The sequence below is a fragment of the Sus scrofa genome, chromosome 9 (assembly GCF_054392235.1).
Source record: "Sus scrofa isolate SSC_HxYL_T2T_F1_AM1 chromosome 9, Sscrofa_HxYL_maternal_Yorkshire_Landrace_v2.0, whole genome shotgun sequence".
In the NCBI taxonomy this organism is placed as follows: domain Eukaryota; kingdom Metazoa; phylum Chordata; class Mammalia; order Artiodactyla; family Suidae; genus Sus; species Sus scrofa.
Genome location: NC_139391.1, coordinates 77,981,010 through 78,001,981, shown reverse-complemented (window position 1 = coordinate 78,001,981; position 20,972 = coordinate 77,981,010). Strand labels below are relative to the sequence as shown.

Below are 20,972 nucleotides of genomic sequence, written 5' to 3'. Positions count from 1 at the left end.
ACAATGATGCAGACAGAAAAAGTAGCTTCTTCTGAGAAGCATTATGTTGTTGTCACCTACCTAGCTGTATCCCACTAGTTGTGTTGAATTTATGATATAGCAGTTTTGCTGATAGAATGCTTAGGTAGAAGTATATAGAATATCAACAAAGCCCCCGATCCTACCTGGAAGAAGCAAGGCTGACAGTTTTTATTAACTATTTTATTCTTTGTTATAAGAACTGTATAAGAAAAGTATAAAACTGAAAACTACAAATAATTCTAATATAGACATCATCATTAAGGATGGTGCCACAGAAAATTGGCATGAGTCTGAGTCCCCACGTTCAGTAGCTTCAGACCATTTCTCAAAAGTTCCACACAGAACAACTCTATTTGTTCTGTCTCAAACCACCTATAACCCAAAAGGAGGCTGATTGTCCTCCATCAAAGTAGGACTTGCTTAAACACATGGCCATTCAAATCAGATTGCTTTCCCCTCTGGACCCCATGATAGTGTGGATGGAACCTTCTAGAATGTAAGCTCCATGAGGGCAGGGATCTTGCCAGTTTTGTTTACTGCTGAATCTTCAGAACATAGAACAGTGCCTGGCATGTGAAAGGCACTCAAAGTATTAAGTGAAAGAACAGCGATGTTTTGGCTGCGGACTACAGCTGTCGGTGGCAGCTTGGTGGTCGTATGTGTGGCGCCATCTACTTGAGCGGTTAGGAGTGACATCACATATACGGCGGCTAAACTGCTACATAGGACAACAATTAAAAGGTTGTTTTGTTTTTGGAAGAATCATGCAAAATGGCTTGTATGCAAAACTTTGAATTCAAAAGAGACATGCCCTAATGTCTCATTTCTATCTTCATGTAAGCATAAAATTATTTACATTCCACAAATACATAGAATAAACATAACACTTAAAAGTGGAATATTCTTTTTCACATTGTTCGGTGGTTTTATCTAATCACTACTGCTTTTATTTTACCTCTTTATGGCTGAAAATTATGCCACCTCACTAGTAGCAATTTTTAGCTGTATAAAATCATCAGCAAAAAGTTTAGTATGTTGAATGCACTTCGTGAAATTTGCATATGTTAAGCAGTAGTAATTCCATAATCAGAATTACATAGACGTAATGGCTATATATCTATTTCTATATCTACATATATCTATATGTTATATAGACATAACAGAATGCCTCAATGTATATGTTATTTTCAGAAGAAGTCACTGAAACATTTCAGCTACCACTGGAAAAATTCCATCGTCAATGCTCAGGCATGAACCAGACCAGGAGCGGACTCAGATTGTTATGGCTCATCTAAGGACAGAAGTTCTAATTTCTCATTCCTTCAGTGTTGAAACACTCTGTTGAACCAGATTACAGAAAGTTCACTGGAGTTTTGTTTCAACATTGCAAGAATGATAAGATCAATGCTGCGGTGATCTACATGAACTACACCTACTTTTTCAGATGGTCATATCTCCACTATTACTGGTGTTTAAACTGTCTTAAACCAAGTAATGTTGTCATTGAAAACACAGGTATAGGGTTTCCACTGCTGTTCTTGCACATACTCCCTCCCCATGGCTTACATGAATTTCCAGCTTAAGAAAGGAACATTTTTTAACTGGTTGTTCAATCCATTTAATGTTACTTCTGGAAAGAATGTCAAACTTGAACGAAGTAGTTCCTAATGTCTACAATATCTAAGTGACAAAAGATTTATGTGACATCATACTACATCTTCTAATTTGATTTGAAGATGGTGAGAAAATAACCCAGAAATAATATATCAAATGATTGTCATATCCATTTAAGATTCAAAGAATAGAGCCACAAAGAATCTAAAAATGGTGGCATGAGCTGAACCCATCATTTGTATCTGACTGTGAGGACACCATGCTCAATTAAAAATCATGGTTACGTTATCTTTGGTCAAATTATTAAAACACATTCTTGCAAATGTAGGCCAGTAAAACCCAAAAAGAAGCTTTTACATGAAATGTCTTCAGAATAGTTTTTCTTACTCCAAAACCGTCTCTCAGTTCCTGATGGAATACCTAAGCATTCAAGGATTGATACCTCTTTACCTTTCACAATTTATGTCAAAACATATTTATAGTGTTGGTCTTACCTTCTTCCCCCAGTAAGGTTTTCCTTTGCCAATTTCTCCTCTTTTTCAAGGGCACTACCATTTTTTTTCCCAATTATATTGGGGGAAAAAATATTTGGGCTATTTATCATTCTCTCTCCCTTATATTCAAACATAGCTCTGTGCTTTTATTATTTAATAGCTGAGAGTTCTCATCCCATCTTAAGGTGATCTAGTCCATGCCTTCAGCTGCCTGGCTGATCTCCCCATCTCTAATCTGTGGCTATCTGATGCCTACCACATGAATTTTATTAATGCTCTCCTTTCACTACCTACATCTCATCAAAAAACTGCAAAATAGCTTTATCATGTTTTTAAAATATTAGCTAAAAACATATTGAGCCTTCATGTCCCAGATACTTTTTCACAAGGCTCTGTATTACCTACTTTTTCCATGATTTCATTTCTTACCTTCAAATATGCTCCTGTCCCTGGCAAGATGATTTCCTTAGTGTGTCACACATGCCATTTCCCTCCTCTAGATACTCCTGCCATCCTCTCCTTCCACCCAGAAAGCCTTCCCTCTCCTCTCTGCCTATGCAGATACTACGTATACCCAGGGTCCAATCCAAATTCTACCTTGTATCTGTAGTTATTCCCAACTATTCTTGCACCATACTCTCTCCACTCTGAATTTTTATCATTTATGTTCTGCACAGTTTAGCTTTTAGCAATAGGCTCTCTCATAGGACAGGATGCCCCATCGACACAGTGAGATACATTGGAACATGATGAGGCTGTACCATGAAGGACCAGGGGATGTGCAGGTCAGCTTAATAAGAATGTTTATTTTAGAGACTGTGGAGAATAGAGAAGGGTATGTAACACTATTTCTGCTATCAGTACATTGGAAAAACTTCAGTCTTGGAATAATTTAAACGGAGTAAGGCCAAATAAGAGTGTTTGAATGGGTGTAATGGCAAAGCAAAGAGTATTTCTAACTTCAGGAAAAGAAAAGTCAGTGCAGGCTGAAGCTTGCAAGTCTTCTCCAAAAATCTCTCTACGCAGAACATAGTAAAAAAAATTAAAAATCAGATTCAAGCACTACTAAAAAACCTTACAGCCACAATAGAAATTGAAATCTATCTAAACCCAGCTTAGGACAATTTGTCAGATATTCATCTTTTCAGATACACACAAACTTTCACAAACATGACTTGTTATAATAATGAGGATTAACAGAGACTGACAAAACTAATGTCAGACTGAAAATTCAAAGGCACCAAGAGAAATATTTAAGGTTTACATTCATTTTCAGCACTGAAAGTGAATATCTTATTTGGTCATCTGATGATGAAAGCAATTTAAAGAGATTGAGGCCAATTATCCAGAGCAGAATATTTCAGAAGAACAGATTTTGTTTGTTCCATGAAATAAATGGGGTAAATTTTTGGCAGTGTGTGCAATCTAAGCACAAACAAATCAGCTGAAAGGATCCAGTTAAAACTTATTTATTGCACTAATATATCTACTTTTAATAACATGATTCTTAAGAGATCCAAAGAAAGCAAAGTTGAGTTAATATTAGTATTTTTTGGAAATCAGGTTATTTGCTTAGTTTACTTCTAAACTTTACACTGATCATAAAATTAAAACAATCTTATGAAGAGGTGCATGAGTTTGTGTGGGTGCTACCCATTTCCAGGGGTGAATAGAATGAATGTATATATGAAATTTGGGGGTAGAATTTTTAGAGGAAATATAAATATACTTTTTGCTTATAGAGCAAAAACATTCCACATGGAGACCATGCATAATTGTTGCTCATAGAAGGAAAGATAAATGTTTTCCTACTTTTTGTTTGTTTCATTTATGTATTCGCCCATTTCTACTCTGCATAACTAACTGAGTTTCTTTTCTAATACAGCGGCCGTTACCAGTTCTTCCTGACAGTGCAGATGGCGCCCACACTCCAACACTTGAGCCGGAGCCATTTCTCTACATTTTAGGGAAACAGCGAATGTTAGAAGCACAGCACCGATGCTATGACCGAATGCAAAAGTTACCCCCATACCAAGGAGAAGGTAAAAAGAAGGATGTATGTGAATGTGTATTTCAAACATTTAGTAAAGGCATATTTTCTTCTGTGGGTAAATATGTGTTGACTCATTTTAATCTAATATGCCAATAGTTTTACCTGTGACTCTCACACCATGGTATGTTCTTGTATTTTATGCAGCAGGCATAACTAGATTCTTTGTTCAATATCAGCTGATGGCTTTGGGGCTAATATCTGCCCTTTTAACAAAATTACTGCAGTAACCCAATGTTCATGTCTGGCAAGCAGGAACAATACAAGACTCCTATGTGAGGGAGAGGAAGTGGAGAATGACAGGAAGAGAGTTGGAAAAGGCTGGGCAGAGAATTAGCCTGGGGTGGAACCTGTCAAAACTCTTTGTTGCTTGGATTAATTAGGCAGTATCTTCCCTTACCTGTCAATTGCTTGGCAACTCCTGCTGTTCCTTTTTCTTTTCTACCCCCAGTTCCCAGAGGAATCAGCAAAAGATTATCTCCTAGGCAGACATTGTTTATCTATCACCTTCTCTAGAATACTCTGTGTGATTGCCCAAATATTCTCAGAGCCAAGCATATTCTATTAGCTACTGAGGGCCCAGAGGAAAACAAAAGGGCTGTAATAACCAAGTATTGCTACATCCATTTAAATTGTCTGCCCCATCCCCTAAAACATTTGAAAAGGCCCAACAAGATCTTGTACGTCCTCCCATCTTCTCAGACAACACTGTTTAGTAGGAGGAAAATTAGTTGAATATACTGTTACTACACAAGATTTGCCATCAAACAGCTAAGGTTTTAATTTATAGTTCCTATTCTTAGCATTTTCTTTCAAAATTAGTAAACTGAAAGATAGATACATGTCATTCTTCTGTCTGCACTGGTTTCAGTGTTTTTCTAAGAACCTGAAAAGCCATTAGATGCAACTATACCCAAAGAAAAAACCATTTCTCTGTAGTCAATGAAACCATAGAAACACAAAGTTGATAGTTTCAGAAACTGAGTGAGTGTAGTCTTCTTGACTTGCCTTTAAAGCCTGAGGCTCATTCTTTTGAATATGTTTATAAAGGTAATTCTTTAAGTTTTAGGGTAGATTTAATTTTTGAAAGTGGTGAGAAACCATTTGGAGCCAATTGATAAATACATAAGGTGATCAAACTGAGCATTGTCTCAGTCAGTAACAAAGTGTGATTCTAAAGTACTAAGACCTTTTATATGCAACCCATTAATTGGCTGCAAATGCATCTCCAGTAGGAATGTTGAACAGATGTGTCACCCATGGGTTAACAGCAGAACTACACAAGGCAATTCCTTTGAAAGTTAATGGTTAGTGGAATACATATGTGCCAGAGCCTTTAATTCTAGGACAATATTGCATGTACTTTCACAAGAGTTCTTTTGTAGCATTTCTGGAGATATTTTAAAGCAAAACTTTTGGAGGAGAGTTTGCATACAGATGACAAATATGCCTTTTGAGGAACAATTGGAGAATACCCTCAAAAAAAAAAAAAAAGTAAATTCCCTTAGTCTGGAAAAGTTAACACCTTTATTTTGTTGTTGCTACTGTTGTTTTAATATTTCCATACCCAAGTGGAAATCCCCAGAATAACTGCCTATGCACTGTTAAATCCTGCTGGGGAGTCTACAGTTTTTGAAAAACTGCAATATGTTCTTTCTAAATGTCCAGGTCTGTACTGCAACCGTACCTGGGATGGATGGTCCTGCTGGGATGACACACCGGCTGGAGTGCTCGCCGAGCAGTACTGCCCAGACTACTTTCCTGACTTTGATGCAGCAGGTAGAGGATTTATTTGTATTTTATATTTTGTCTATGAATCTTTTAGGTTTTTTCTAGTTCTGAAAAGAAAATCAGATACAAAATATACTACCAAATTGTACTCGATGCAGTTTAGCACGTTCTGAAGCATTTATGGAAATGAAATATTACCCAGTTGTAGAAAGATTGCCACTGTCCTTATTTTGAAGTCACATTTCTAACCAGTTATACACATTGGTCATAAAGTCCATTAAATCTTAAAAGTTATGTTGTTAAATATTAATGTTAAATTGAAATACAAATTTAAATTTCTCTACAACTTAATGGTTTTATTTAAATGTGCGTTTTTTAAAAAATTTTCAGTTGTTTCACATATGATGATTTAATACAAATGCTTGTTCTAGAATTTGGTGTACTGGGCTGCTAGAACAAGCATAATAAAAATTTTATGTAACCTTGAAAATTATATAAAACTGTCACGTGTAGGGAAAATAAACCAGAAAGTGGTAACTCTAGACACTTACCAGATTTCCAACAGCAGATTATTAACCTATGCTCAGTAAATAAGACTAGTACTATTAAAATGGATCATACTAACCCTGCTCTGTACCCTGCACAACGTGAACAGCCAAAAATATGTCAATTAATAATATAAAAGTCATGTAGGAATACTTTCCATTGAATATTTTTTTTTTTTTTACTTTCTAAAATACTTTCCTATATATTATCTCATTTTCTACTCATGGAATATTTGACATAAAACCCCAAGTGAACCCAAGTCTCCTGGGCTCTTAGGACCCTTTTTCTCTAAGTGCCAACAGTCTTGGAAAAGCATTTGAGAAACACTATTTCTAAATCGTTGTGCAAATGTATGCAAATTGAAGTACTTTTTAGAACTTAGAAATTACTCTAGCCCTAAGACAACGTTTGGGAGATGCTTTTTTCACTTCCTCAAGAATGAGATACAAAGTTCTACACCAGTAAGGGAGAGATAATGGAAATGGGATTACAGTGGGGCACTTTTTAAAACCAGCTCAGACCAGCCACTTCTAGGAATTCTCATTTCAATCGAAAAGTTGGGATATGAAGAGAGAAAGAGCTTAGTGCTATGCCCTGCTCAGCACTACATTCCTGTAAACTCTAAGTGCTACTTTTGGGGAAGCTTCCAGGTCTTTATTGACTCTTCCCAATACCTGATGCTTCATTAATCTTGATATGACAACTATATTAGAGGTCACTTGATTGGCACAAAGCTATTCTGCAGTCGAGGCTACAAGGCCAGTTTCAAAGCAGCAATGCTCTCTTGCCAAAGTAGTGACAATTACTGATTAAAAGACAAGTTTGGGGTCAGCAAAACAGGAATTTCCAGGTGTAGATCCGTCTTTTCAGGCTGATTTTTAGATAGAAAACTCTTAGCCAAGTCGCAAATCCATTTCAGAGGGAAGGCGAATCTTAAAAACACCTATATTCAACAAACTTAAATCTTTCATATTTTACTATTGACAAAAAGCTGGATCTTGATACACACAACAGTTTAATGAAATGACAGGGATTTCATTTTAATCAAAGTGCTTGGTTAAAGACAGGTAGGTAATGAAAAAGTGAATAACAAACTTGAAATTCCAAAGAGATTGATAGTCTTAAGGAAATTCTTGCTAACCTATATTCTAGCATATAAAAATCAAATCCTTATTAGGAGGGATCTAAGGCCTGCCCTGGGAGTCAAACACTCAATGAACAGTAATGGGACAGAGCTAAGGTGGCCAACACATGGTTTAGGACAATGATTCTCAATCCAGATACCCTTTGAAATTGGTGAACTTTTCTAAAAATGGCAGTGTTTTGTCTTTCTTCAAATTAATCAAACATGAATCTCTGGAGACTGGGTCTGAGAATCTGGAACAAGTTCCATGATATGAATCTACAAGGAGGGAAGCATGCTGTCCTCTTCGTGGACAGTCCAAACTCAGACCAAATTAGAGGGAAAATGCCATCTCAGAGTACAGGCAGAGAGGCTCCAGGCTGTGAGGGCACAGCATGTGTGGTGTGAATAAATGGGGATGTTTGGTTCAGAAAGGGCAGTCAGAGTAGACATAGCCTTCCCTCAAATATTGACAGATGTGCCAGGTGAGGGAGGACAAGTTCTTGATAGCTGCGACCCTTAGAACCAGGAAATGCCTAGATCCGGATCTGAGTTAAATCCAAACAAAACAGTTTTCTACATTACCAGCCATGACTGGAATGGACTCCTCCGTATAGCACGTCACCATATGTAGCTGCATAACTTTGTAAAAAACCAAATTCATTTCAATAAAACAACTATTTTCTAACAATATATTAAAGATATACTGTATAAAGATAAACTGCTGCATTACAAAACACTTTTTTTTTAATTCAAGTAAGCTTAGAATGGGTGACAAAACATTCAATTGTTGACCAATTTTCAACTTCAGTTTTTCTCTGCTGATTAGTGCTAACCCTTTTGGAAACATCGTTGGTATCCAACGGTGATTTTTAAATAGTTTTTTTTGCCCTAGTGGCTGTCACAATTTAAAATTTTTCTTATTAACTTTGAAACAGGTTTACATTAAGCAAGATGATTCTGATAGGTACTTAAAAACACCATTTGTTTGAAAAATGTGTTTTTTCATCTGTTTTAAATCCTTGTTGGAGTAGACATTAAACAAGTCTGCAATTTTCAGTTTAAATGTTGTGTTGAGCAGGGTAGTACCTGTTTCAGTCATACAATAAAAATTATGAATTTCACCTAAAAGCTGCCAAAGATAAAATAATTCTCATACTAGCTCTTAGCATATTGATTCAAATAGCCAAACCTTCTGATAGAAATTTATTTTAAATATTATCAGATTTCAGTAATATTTCAGTCAAATAAGTTTCTTGGACATGAATTGTTTCCTTAGCCTTTAAAATAATAACAAATAGTATATGATTCTGATTTCCATATCCTTATGTAAAAAAAGTTATATTAAAAAAAAGACATAGATATGACAGCGCTTTGCCTTTACCAATGCAGAACAATCCTTGAAAAATAATCAGAAATCAGAGCTATGTGAGGCTTGCAAACATACTGGTAAAATCTCCTATTTTACCAATTCAGGGTTGTTATCTGATCTCTAAGGCAATACACACATTGAACAGTTACTTTGGAGAACTAGAAAAAATCTGAGTAACTCAGAATAAGTTTGGCAAGTACATTCACTTTAATGATTACTTGTTCGTTATTTCTACTTTATTTAATTCAGTGTAATTTTTCTTCCAATTGTGTAGCCTATTAGATTAGAATTTAAATACTGTCTTGTAGTCAATGAAATTATTTGTGAGTCTTTGGGTCATTGGCATGGAGTATAGATACCTTTGTCACAGGACTCTGAGGCTTAATAATGCATTTACTACCTCTGCATTAACTTTGAAGGCTAGTAGGCCTAGATTTGATGCCTAGTTTTACGACTTGCTGTTTGAAGGGGAATTTACTTGACTTCTCTAAGCCTCAGTTTCCTGACATGTACATTGCGAAGACCAATAATCACCTTAAAGGGTCATTATTAACACTTAAGATAACTGTAAAGTGCTTAGCACAGGGCCTGGCCAACAGCAATAAAAGAGATCCTTAACTTTCCTATCCAGCTGAACCAGCGCCTTTCATTATCACTTAAGAGATGGCTAAAGAAGTAAAAATGAGTGCTAAATCTATGAATCCCTAATATTTTCTTTGCAGTATGAACAGAGACAATTCAAATGCAGTCTTTTGGAGAGTCATAAAAATGACTTGATACTTCCCTTAGTTTGGGACTTCTTTGTTCTATCAGATTTATCTGTACGAAATTTCCAAGGTTTGACCATTTGACCCACAAAAACTGCTGTTTCGTACAGTCAATCTAATAAATAAACATTGCATATAAATGAAAAGTATGGTCTTGCTCTTCTCACATAGTTCCTATCTAAAATCAGAAATTTAATGTCTTAAAAATATATGTGAGATATAAGGTGTGTAGTGATTTGGAGTCTGACAGACCTAGAATTAAATCCTAGCTCACCCACTATCTAGTGACTTTTCAAACTCCATAACCTCTCTCACTGTCTGCTTCCTGTTTGTAAAATGGAAATAACGGCATCTGCTTTACATGGCTTTGCTGAAGCTAAATTGAAGCAACACATAGTAAAACATCTTCTGCAACACCTGACTTATTGTAGTCTCCTTTGACTATACTCACATTCAGATCTATAAAGTGATTAACACTGGGGAATGGCTTTCAAGCTTTAATCGACTGTTTTCCCTTCTTGTGATTTTGAGGTGGTAATAAGTTTTGTTTCACTAACAGAAAAAGTTACCAAGTACTGTGGTGAAGACGGGGATTGGTATCGACACCCTGAGAGCAACATATCCTGGTCCAACTACACTATGTGCAATGCTTTCACTCCTGACAAACTGCAGGTAGGTTCTTGTTCAAATTTCAGTATGGGTTGAGAACGCCATTGCTTCTACATGGAAACATATGCCTAACTGCAGGACACCTGCCATAAGGAAGCCAGCCTATTTCATAGCAGGAAATCGGATAGTGACCTGCAGGTCCTGGGGACTCTATGAAGTGGCATTTGAGAAAATGTTTTACATCTTGATTGGCACGCAGTAAGTGAGTGTCCCATAAGCATATGGAATCAGGCTCTTTACAGCAAGGGGAATGGTGTCCATGGATCAAATGATGGGATTCCCTACAATGCCAGACATTAGATGGCATCTCCAGGAATCCCTTAACATCTCCCTTCTCCTAGAAGAGCTCTGCAACGACAGATTTCTCCACAAGTCACAAGCTAACAGTTGCCCTGGCCCTGTCGTGAGATGCCCATGACAGTTTTACTCTCAAACCTGGAAGGAACCCTTAAAATAGGGCTTCCCAGCCAGTCCACTGATAGAGGTGTCACTGGTTATTTTCAGTGGAAGTCCATTCTGACTTGTTACTACTTACGTCTTATGGCTGTTAAATATTTTTAATATTATCTCTGCTTAGAAACATTTAAGCCAAGGTCGGGGGGTGACACAGGATGCATCAGAAATCAGAAAAGATCACTACATCTATGACAGGCCTCCTCCCCCCCACAGAGCTGGGAGAAACCACCTGGTCAGTGTTTAGCCACACAGGGCATCTCTGAGCAACCCTGATGGCTGTAAGAGAAACCTATGGTTTCCCTCAAAGATAGGCCTGTATACTAAATCATTACTAAGTTGGAAGCTACAAGCACAGCAGTGCTTTTGTTTCCTTCAAAAAACTTTGGGAGTATCAGAATTTTTCCTTTCATTAAAAACAAAATAAACAACAATTAAAAACAAACAAGATGAATAGACAGCTCAGAGACCAGTTAACTAGAGCGAGGCATCTCATCACAGGCACAGGCTGAGGGTACCAGAGCCAGTTACTGCTTCTCAAATTGCTAGGTCACCCCTGAGAATCAGACACATGTCTACATCCTAGAGCTATTTATTTAATAAGGTCTAATTGAAATGACATGCCATTGAGTGAGGGATTTCCTGAATGAATGCTGATTATGATTTTACAGGAAAAAAAATTGTAACCTCGTTAATTGTCAGAAAGAGTGCAAATCCAAATAAATAATTCTCAATGCTGCCATATTTGACCTCGTCACACACTCTGGCCACAGCTGAGAAGGAAATAAAGAAGTATTTTAAAAATGAATGTTCCCCTCTAGGCACCTAACATAATGATTAAAATTCTTTGCACAAGGTATCTAAATTTTTTTTAATAATTACGTTTTGTCTTTGATCCATTCAGTATATATCTGAGTTCTCTATCATTTCAGTTTCCTTTCTTTTACACTTTTTAATTTCTTTAGATAGAAATTTAGGGAGTTCCCATCATGGCGCAGTGGCAACGAATCTGACTAGAAACCATGAGGTTTTGGATTCAACCCCTGGCCTCGCTCAATGGGTTAAGGATCTGGCGTTGCTGTGAGCTGTGGTATAGGTCGCAGACGCTGCTCAGATCTGATGTTGCTGTGGCATAGGCCAGCAGCGGTAGCTCTGACTAGACCCTTAGCCTGGGAACCTCCATATGCTGTGGGTATGGCCCTAAAAAGGCAAAAAAAAAAAAAGAAAAGAAAAGAAAAAGAAAGAAAGAAATTTAGGTCACTGATTTTCAATCTTCTTTGCTCGTATATACATTTTACTCTTTAAAATTCCCTCTATGTACAGCTTAATCTGTGTCCTGAAAGTTTTGGTATGTCGTTGTGAATTCTTTGATGGGGTGTCTATTTACATATATACTGTTTACTTTCAACAATATGAGAGTGGATTTTAAGTTATCTTTTTATTAATGATTTCTAGACTATTAGGGTCAGTGAAGACGGTTTTTAAGATATTAATTATTTGAAATGTTACAATCTGCTTTCCTGACTAGTGTATGTCAATTTAGATAAATATTCTTTGTGCATTTGAAAAGCATGGATATTTTGCAGATGTGTGCAATGTTATATGTAAATTAGTAAAACTTGTTGATCATGTAGTTGAAACCTTCTATAGCTTGATTTCTTTATCATTGTGTTCATTCTGTTGATTACTAGTTGTCGTCAGTTTTTACTTTATGTTCTATGTGGTTTGAGTTTATAGTATTAGGTGCATAGAAATTTAGCATTGCTGGATTTATAGCACATCAGTTTTCTTATAGTTATGTTCTCCTGGACCATCTTTTCTCATCCTTTCATAGCTAGCATTTCTATATCCCTGTATTAAATGGTGTTTCTTACAAGTGGCATATAGTTGCTTTAAAAATCATGTAGTGCAACAAAATGATTCTACAGGCGAGGACTACTGTGGTCTCTGTAAGTGAAGTGACTGACCTATGAAGTCATGCCTATTCTAGTATAGCTGATAGTCTTATAATAGTTAATTTGCTAATCTAATTTATAACTCAGTATAATTTAATTCTCTGAATTATTTATCATTTTAGTAGTTTTTTTTAAAGGAGAAAACAGTTGTTGATTTACACTGTTTAAAAATAGAAACCTTTCCCTCTTCTATAATAATTTATTCAAGTATTTTTTTAACTTTCGTTGTTGTTGTTTTTGTTCCAGAATGCGTACATTCTGTACTACTTGGCTATTGTGGGTCATTCTTTGTCGATTTTGACCTTGCTGATTTCCCTGGGGATTTTCATGTTTCTCAGGTAAGTGCACTTACAGCATCTGCTTTTTATTTTCTTCTCTTAGGTACTAAAATAAATGGTAAACTGTAAGTATTGGACGGGGGAAAGTCTGCAAATTACAGGACATGTAACATTGGGAGTCATGAAGTAGCAAGAAAAGTGAAATTAAAATATACTCTTTAGCCCTATCTTTGAGGAAAATAGGATGGATTAATATAATTTTCAAAGGCCATATGCCTCCTAAATAAAATAGTCCTATAAGTCCATAAATACTCTGTATTAACATGGTAAAGTTGCATCTACCATGGCTAAATTTCCATGAAGTATTGAGGAAAGAATCCTTTCTTTTACCCTCACTCAGGCCATTGGAGTTCCCCTTGCAGCTCAACAGAAATGAATCTGACTAGCTAGCATCCATGAGGACGCAGGTTCAATCCCTGGCCTCGATCAGTGGGTTAAGGATCCAGTGTTGCTGTGAGCTATGGTATAGGTCACAGATGCAGCTCAGATCTGGTGTTGCTGTGGCTATGGTGTAGGCTGGCAACTACAGCTCTAATTTGACCCCCTGGCCCAGGAACCTCCATATGCCACAGATGAGGAAATAAAATAAAATAAAATTTTTTTTAATGAAATAAAATATGGAGGCCATAGCCACAAGTTCAAGCATACCTTGCTTATTATGAGCTATACTGTAAGTGGATTCGCTAGAAGAGAGGTGGGGCTGGTAAGGCCATGACTGTATTCAGCCAGAAAAGGAAGTCTCTTTTGGCCTTGACTCACTCAGCCAGAGTAATCTCTGGAAGAAGGGGGCCTATTGGCAAAGGCAGTTTCTTGCTCTTATAACCCTACCACTGTTAACTGAAACGAGAGTTTCTGTTCTGAAGCTGTGTCTATATGATTGCATTATCTGTGCAAAGTGATTAAGTTGATACAGATACTGATTTTATAATGAGATTTTAAACATTGATTCTGTGTTTTCAAGAGTGACTACAGTGTAGGTGAGGTAGTGACATATATTAAATTTGGTCCTAAAAACAGGTTCTAAATTTAGTGTCATTTCTTTAAATCAAAGGCAGGAGGCATAAATTACTCTTTCATGAAAATTCTAACTTCTACAGTGCCATGGTATTTCCTTCCACTACACTTTTTTTAGATAGCATACAAATGATGAAAAAAAGCTCATAGACACAGACTGAAAATAAGTTTCCACACTTAAAAGATGTGGTATGTAATTAAATTTATAGTGGTTCATATATAGAATAAAGAATCTTAATTCGACTTTTGTTAAAATATTTCCATGGTTATACTAGAGAAAATTTAGTCTAGAGGAAAATACCTGTAAACACACCCTTTACACAATGATTATTTTTTTTCCTTGATCCTGTATTTAATCTCTGTGTATAACTTATGCCTTAATTATATATTATGTCTTCATCTTCTATAATCAAAATTCTTATGTGGACTAAGCAATATAACTGAATATCAATATTTTAACTGAATAGCAAGTAATAACATAAATAAGCAGAGAATATGCTCTTTCCGCCTGTGGTCTAACAGGAAAAAGACTGATAAAGCAGTAAGACAAGAGGACTTAATTACTAGAGTTAGAACAGAATAATTTTTCCTCTGTAATGATCAGAATAGAGCAGAGTAAACCCATGGTTTGAATAATCTTTGAATATCTGTTCATTTTTCGGCCACACTTGACCACAGTGCATAAATGTATCACATCATGGCTCTTACACAACTTTGGTTAAAAAGTCTAATCTTTGAACTTTAAAAAAAATATAACCATAAGAAAACTGAAAGAAAAAGCCCCAAGTTTGTAATAGTGCAAATAATAAGTGTATGCAGGACTTGAAAGATGAAGAAAAATGTCAAGGGGGCATTTCTTAGTCTTTATGTCTCCAGTCACTTAAATAAGTGTTGAGTATAAGAGCCAAATCAGCAAAGAAAATAAGAACGTTCTTTCAATGATCATTTCCCTATTAAGCTACTAATGATGTGTGTTTAAAAGTTTAGCACATAGATGAAGTGAAATATTTCTCAATTCCAGTTAGTCTCTAAAACAAGATTCATCTGGTAAAATCCTTGAGTGAGTATAGGGGCATATTGTCTAGGAAGCACCAATTTTGCCTTTATTGTCTCTGTTTCAAGAACCTACCAAACAGCTACTTAAGTCTTAGGAGGAAAAACAAGTTGCATTGAGTTACAATCTGAATATAACAATAAAAAGACAGAAATTGAAATAGCTGGTTCTCCAAGGCGCCCACAGTAAGAGATGACTGGGCTACAAAAAGCACACATGCTAGATATTCAAATCCAAAAGAAGTCATGTCTAATTTTTATACCTGTTCTTAATCTTAGTGTAAATCTGCCCAAACTAAAAATATCAAGGCCATCTGTTGCTCTGAAATACATTTCTGATTCTTCACATTTTTCTTATATTTGAATTTCAGAACTATTAAAAGTACTATGGAAATAAAAGACCAAATAACTCTGGTCAATCTGGATTCTATCTTGTAATTGGAAATATTTTCCCAGATTTTTTTTCAAACATTGAACATCACCCTTGTGATATTTACTTCACATTATGATGGTATGTTTTATAATTTATGGACTTAAATGATATCATCTGCCTGAAACCTGAGCAAGAAATCACCATCACTCCCTTGCTTAATTCTTCATGCCCAGGGTTATGTTATTTTGCAAAATCCAAATAATGAATTTCATAAAACTTTCATGAAACTAAAATGAGAAGTTATACCCAGCTTCACTTCTGAGACCTAATGCCCCATTCATAATCATCCCATTGAAATCTCTAAAGTCCTAAGATGTGCCTTCTAGAATCTATAAAAAAGAATAACCCTGCAGGTGTTCTCCTTGAACCAGCAGGCCAGGAAGGCCTGCAGAGGAATTTAAACTTATTAAATATATGGGAGGCTGTGGAATTACCAATACCTTGCTAAAAAATCCTGGGATATTACTCAATGAGATCATTAAGGCATACCTCTAATCTTAATGTGATTTTATTCTAAGCATGCAGGAAAAGATAAAAGGCAGAACTATGTAACCCTGAAACAAATAAGAATCATGCTTCCTGTGCTGTTGGAAAATGAATGTAGCAATGTATATAAAGTCTTTGCTATTTTAGGAGTTCCCGTCGTGGCTCAGTGGTTAACGAATCCGACTAGGAACCATGAGGTTAAGGGTTCGATCCCTGGCCTTGCTCAGTGGGTTAAGGATCCGGCGTTACCATGAGCTGTGGTGTAGGTTGCAGAGGTGGCTCAGATCCCACATGGCTGTGGTTGTGGCGTAGGCTGGCTGCTACAGCTCCGATTAGACCCCTAGCCTCGGAACCTCCATATGCCGTGGGTACGGCCCTAGAAAAAACAAAAAAACAAAACAACAAAAATTTTTCAGTGATTTAAATCATAGAAAAGGCAATACTAAAGATCTTAACTGTACAAAGCGGCAGAGTTAAAATAATGTTCAGGGTGATAGACAGGTTACTTCTGGGCCACCAGTTGAAGGTTGAAGACAGCCTCTTTAGGATGATATTTGGCTTAGGATCTTTGCAGGGAAAAATTAGTTAGGAGCAATGCCATAGAGAGGAATTAAACAGAAACATCGAATCAGTCCATCAAGATTTCTCATTACTAGCATGCCCAGAGTAAATGTCAATAACAGAGTTATGGCAAGTAAATCCTTAGAGAAGACTGGCTTGATGAAGTCACATAAATGGACATTTGTGCTTCCTAACCATTGAAGCAGGTGTGCAGTAGATTTGCTTATCCCACCCATCACTTCCATCTGCAGTTTATTAATTTACATTTCTACAGTAGAATTCTAAATACTGAAAACATCTCACTGTTTTTTCTTAAGTCCAATAATAGAACATTAAACACCCATTTTGACTGCTTGTCAAAAACACCCATGCCTTGCTGATTGTTAAATATTGTGAATATCAGTTACTCCTGCCTGATAGTTAATAGAGGTGTGTGTTGAAAGGAGTGTCCTCATTGCCTCATTGTCTACTTTACATAACATTAGCTACATTAGCAAAAAGGAAGGTTTCCACTGGGACCTCCAACGGGAATATTGATTCCTCTTCTACTCGCTCAGTATCCCCTGTTTCTCTATGTCATATATTTATAATGGATGGATAATTTCTACAGTCTGCAAAACTCAAGGCAAATACTAAATACCTTTTCATACAACTTCTAGATCCCCCCCTTCTATAAATACACATATATACATAGGATAGCAATAATTTAAAACAAATTTTTTAATGTGAAATAATATCAAGTAAACTAAAACCATGAAAATGACATCTAGCTTCAGCCTTACAGTATGATGTCTTGGGATTTATACAGAAGTAAATCGTTCTTTCTCCTTCACATGTGAATGGTACCTTGATTGGGCCAAGACAGTAGATTATATTGTCCTATCCTCCCTCTCCTGGAGAATCTATAGGACTGATGGTTCCTTGTCACTCAGAGTAGGCAATGTCCTGTTCATATAAATGCCATTTTTTTTTATCAAGAGGAATAAAGTATAGCTAAAATCAGGTTCATGCTATTTATATTAAAGACATTTCAGGTCTGATAGGAAAATGTCTGCTTCTGTCACGTTCATTCATGCAACAGGCTGTTTGCACTGAGAACAATTAAACACCTAATTACTTAAGTTTAGTTTATTCTCTTGAGCATCCTATACCTCTCTCTTAAAACATTTATCTTAATAAGAGTAAATCGTTATTTAAGTTTTCTGAAAGTAGAAGCTGTCTTTCTCAAGCATCTACCAGAAAGTTGTAATCATAGTGGGTACACAGTAATATGTATTGGATTATTGAAACAAATTTAATAAACTTAAAGTACCTTTAACTCGCTTCAAAAAGCTGAGTGTAAATGTCATTGAGTAAGTGTAATAAAATTTTTAAAACTCAATAAGCAGAAATTATATTGAAATGTTCAAGAAATAGAAACGCATCTATTAGTCATATTCTTCCTTTGGAACCTAATAGATTACCCAGTTTAAACCATCATCTTTTCATTGTGTATATTATAGAGTATTCAGTATCATATATGGATTTTTAATGTTGAACAATAGGATAATGTCCAATGTTAATATATAACAAGTATCTGGAAAATGTTCAGTATAATACAAAGCATAAAATGTGAGATCATCTAGCATTTAATGTAATTCTCTGATGTACTAGAAAACTGTTTTGTGGTCATGGTTCAAAGAAGAAAATTACTATTATATAAAGATTTTTAATGCAAAAAAAGAATATTATGTCCTACCATATGGCAGACACTATCCTAGGTACACAAGACAAATTCTTTTAGCACTTCTAGTGAGGGAAAATAACAGACAATAAACAAATATATGACAGGAGGCGGCACGTGTTAAGAAAAATAAAAGAAGGGCGCAAGGGTCCGAGAGTAAGCTGGAGGAGGAAGGAGGTGTATTTTGTTCACAGCGGTTCTGGTTTACCCAGGAGACTGAACATTAAGCTAACATCTGTCGACAGATTATTGAACTCTACCCAATCCAAAGAAAATCAGGCAGGAGAAGAATAACACTGAATGTTGCATTCAGCTACACTCCTTAGTTCTGCATGATGTCAAGTGTCATTGGTTTAAGCCAGGATGAATCCAGTAATAGGACCACAGATATTTGCCTCCCAGTGAGAAGAATTATAAAGTGCTATTATGACTATATGAAAAACGGCAGGTCACAGGTTTAACAGTTGCTTTATGGAAGAGTTTATACAGTATAAATGAGCATGATGTTTCACATAAATAGTTCTTCCTTTTTAAAGACTTTTTAATTTGCATCCTACTTTTATAGTACTATTATAAAACCAATTAGGTTCAGTTTATTTAACAAAATTTTCTGCTGCTACATAAAATAATACATGATAGTGTGTGTGAGAGAGAAAGAGAAAGTTCTTCTCTAAACCCCATCTTTACCATTGGCCACATCCTATATTCTACCCCTGGTCAACAAGTTGAGGATTGTAAATATTCTGTATTAACTGCTTACTAGTGCTTGTGCTTCCTGAAAAGTTGAAAAATGTAGCTGCAATAATCAAAATAGGCTCTAACAGATGCCCTCATTGCTTTGGCTTACCTTTGACTACAGACAGTTGACAACTCCTTTTCCTTTGATTTGAAAATATAGGAAAGCATTTTCTTTTTTTTTATTTTTTTAATTGTTATTTCCCCAATACAGTTTTTTTCTACTGTACAGCATGGTGACCCAGTTACACGTACATATACACATTGTTTTTTCTCACATTATGCTCCATCATAAGTGACTAGACATAGTTCCCAGTGCTACACAGCAGCATCTCATTGCTAATCCAGGAAACAACCCAAATGTCCATTAACAAATTATTGGATTAGGAAGATGTGGTATATATATACACAATGGAATACTACTCAGCCATAAAAAAAGAACGAAATAATGCCATTGGCAGCAATGTGGATGGAAATAGAGACACTCATACTAAGTGAATTAAGTCAGAAAGGGAAGCATGTTTCATTTCTCCTCCAGAATTTTCTTGTCAAAATGCCAGGGATTCTAGCTTTATTCTGTGAAGTTTTTTTTTGTGTTTTTTTTTTTAGGAATAGTTGCCATAAGCAATCGTTGGTATCATAAACTTAATGTTAATACTAAAGTTCTCACATTATGCTAAACATTTTTTGACCAAATCCAATATGGTAAACAAGATTTTTATCCATGTAGAATAATCATTCCAATTTTGTTATAGCCTATCCTGCAGACTCTCTCCATTGGCATCAAAAAGTGAGCTAGGATATTCACAGTACTGTTTATGTGAACATTCATACAGACGCATATGTACACATTTATGAAATGGAGGAGAAAGGAAGGGAAAATTCAGCAAATTGTCCAGTACCCCAGAGGGGGAAAATGACCATGCCAACAAGCAGTGCACTTGGATAGGTACCAGATCCAAAACCATACTCTGTCTCAGCAAGAAATCAGATTTGAACCTCTTTAGAATTCTCTGCCTGTGTCTGAACTCCACCATCAGGAGGACATGGAAAAGAGGAAGCATAGAGGTGATTCCAGTTGGAATATGAGAAATAAGATGTTAAAAGAAATGGTGAAAGAGAAGGATGGTGGGAGACTTAATAAAGTCTGTGTATGTGATGGGCCAAGGACATGGGTTCAGTTAGGCTATTAGGTGACCTTGGTTCTGACTTCAGGCTCTGTTATCCCATTTGCCACTCAGTTTCTGCCAAGTTACATCAATGGGCAGTCAACTTTTCATCTGAAGCACAACTCTAAATGCTAATGGTTTCTCTTGTCAAAGTCCTTCTCAATTTTATGACATTTGTTAGAATTAAAAGTGATTTTTATCATGCTTTTAGTTATTATGGGAAGTCACCCTGAGAACTAAAAACTATGAGCTACTGTGACTGGAAAACTGTCTTTAAAAATCAGACAGAATCCTCTGTATAGCACTGGGAACTAAATCTAGTCACTTGTGATGGAGCATGATGGAGGATAATGTGAGAAAAAGTGTGTGTGTGTGTGTGTGTGTGTGTGAGAGAGACTGGGTCACTGCTGTATAGTAGAAAATTGACAGAACACTGTAAATCAACTATAGTAGAAAAATAAAAATTATTTTTAAAATTTATTAATTTATTTTACAAATTATTAAAACAATAAAAATGAGAAAAATAAAAAAATAAAAATCAGGCATAAAGGTAGTAATGAGTCTTAAAGATGGGACCAGCCTCACTTACTTCTATTCTTTCCTCTGTTGCTCAAGAAAAATACTAAAAGTATTACCCGAGTTGGGTTTTTTTTCCCCCCGGCAGG

The 20,972-nt window shown here is 36.0% G+C and overlaps 1 protein-coding gene and 1 non-coding gene across 4 annotated transcripts in view; both read left to right on the top strand.

Moving 5' to 3' along the window:
* The window catches only part of CALCR (calcitonin receptor), a 123,554-nt gene that overhangs the window by 72,005 nt on the left and 30,577 nt on the right, over positions 1 to 20,972 (top strand). For all 3 annotated transcript variants that reach the window (XM_021102242.2, XM_021102244.2, NM_214354.2), the window contains 4 exon segments: positions 4,015 to 4,171; positions 5,848 to 5,958; positions 10,278 to 10,390; positions 13,042 to 13,133. In XM_021102242.2, the coding sequence (XP_020957901.1) occupies positions 4,015 to 4,171; positions 5,848 to 5,958; positions 10,278 to 10,390; positions 13,042 to 13,133 (473 nt within the window).
* MIR489 (microRNA mir-489) lies at positions 661 to 741 on the top strand. The gene has a single exon (NR_128436.1). It is a non-coding gene; the product is annotated as a microRNA mir-489 (primary transcript).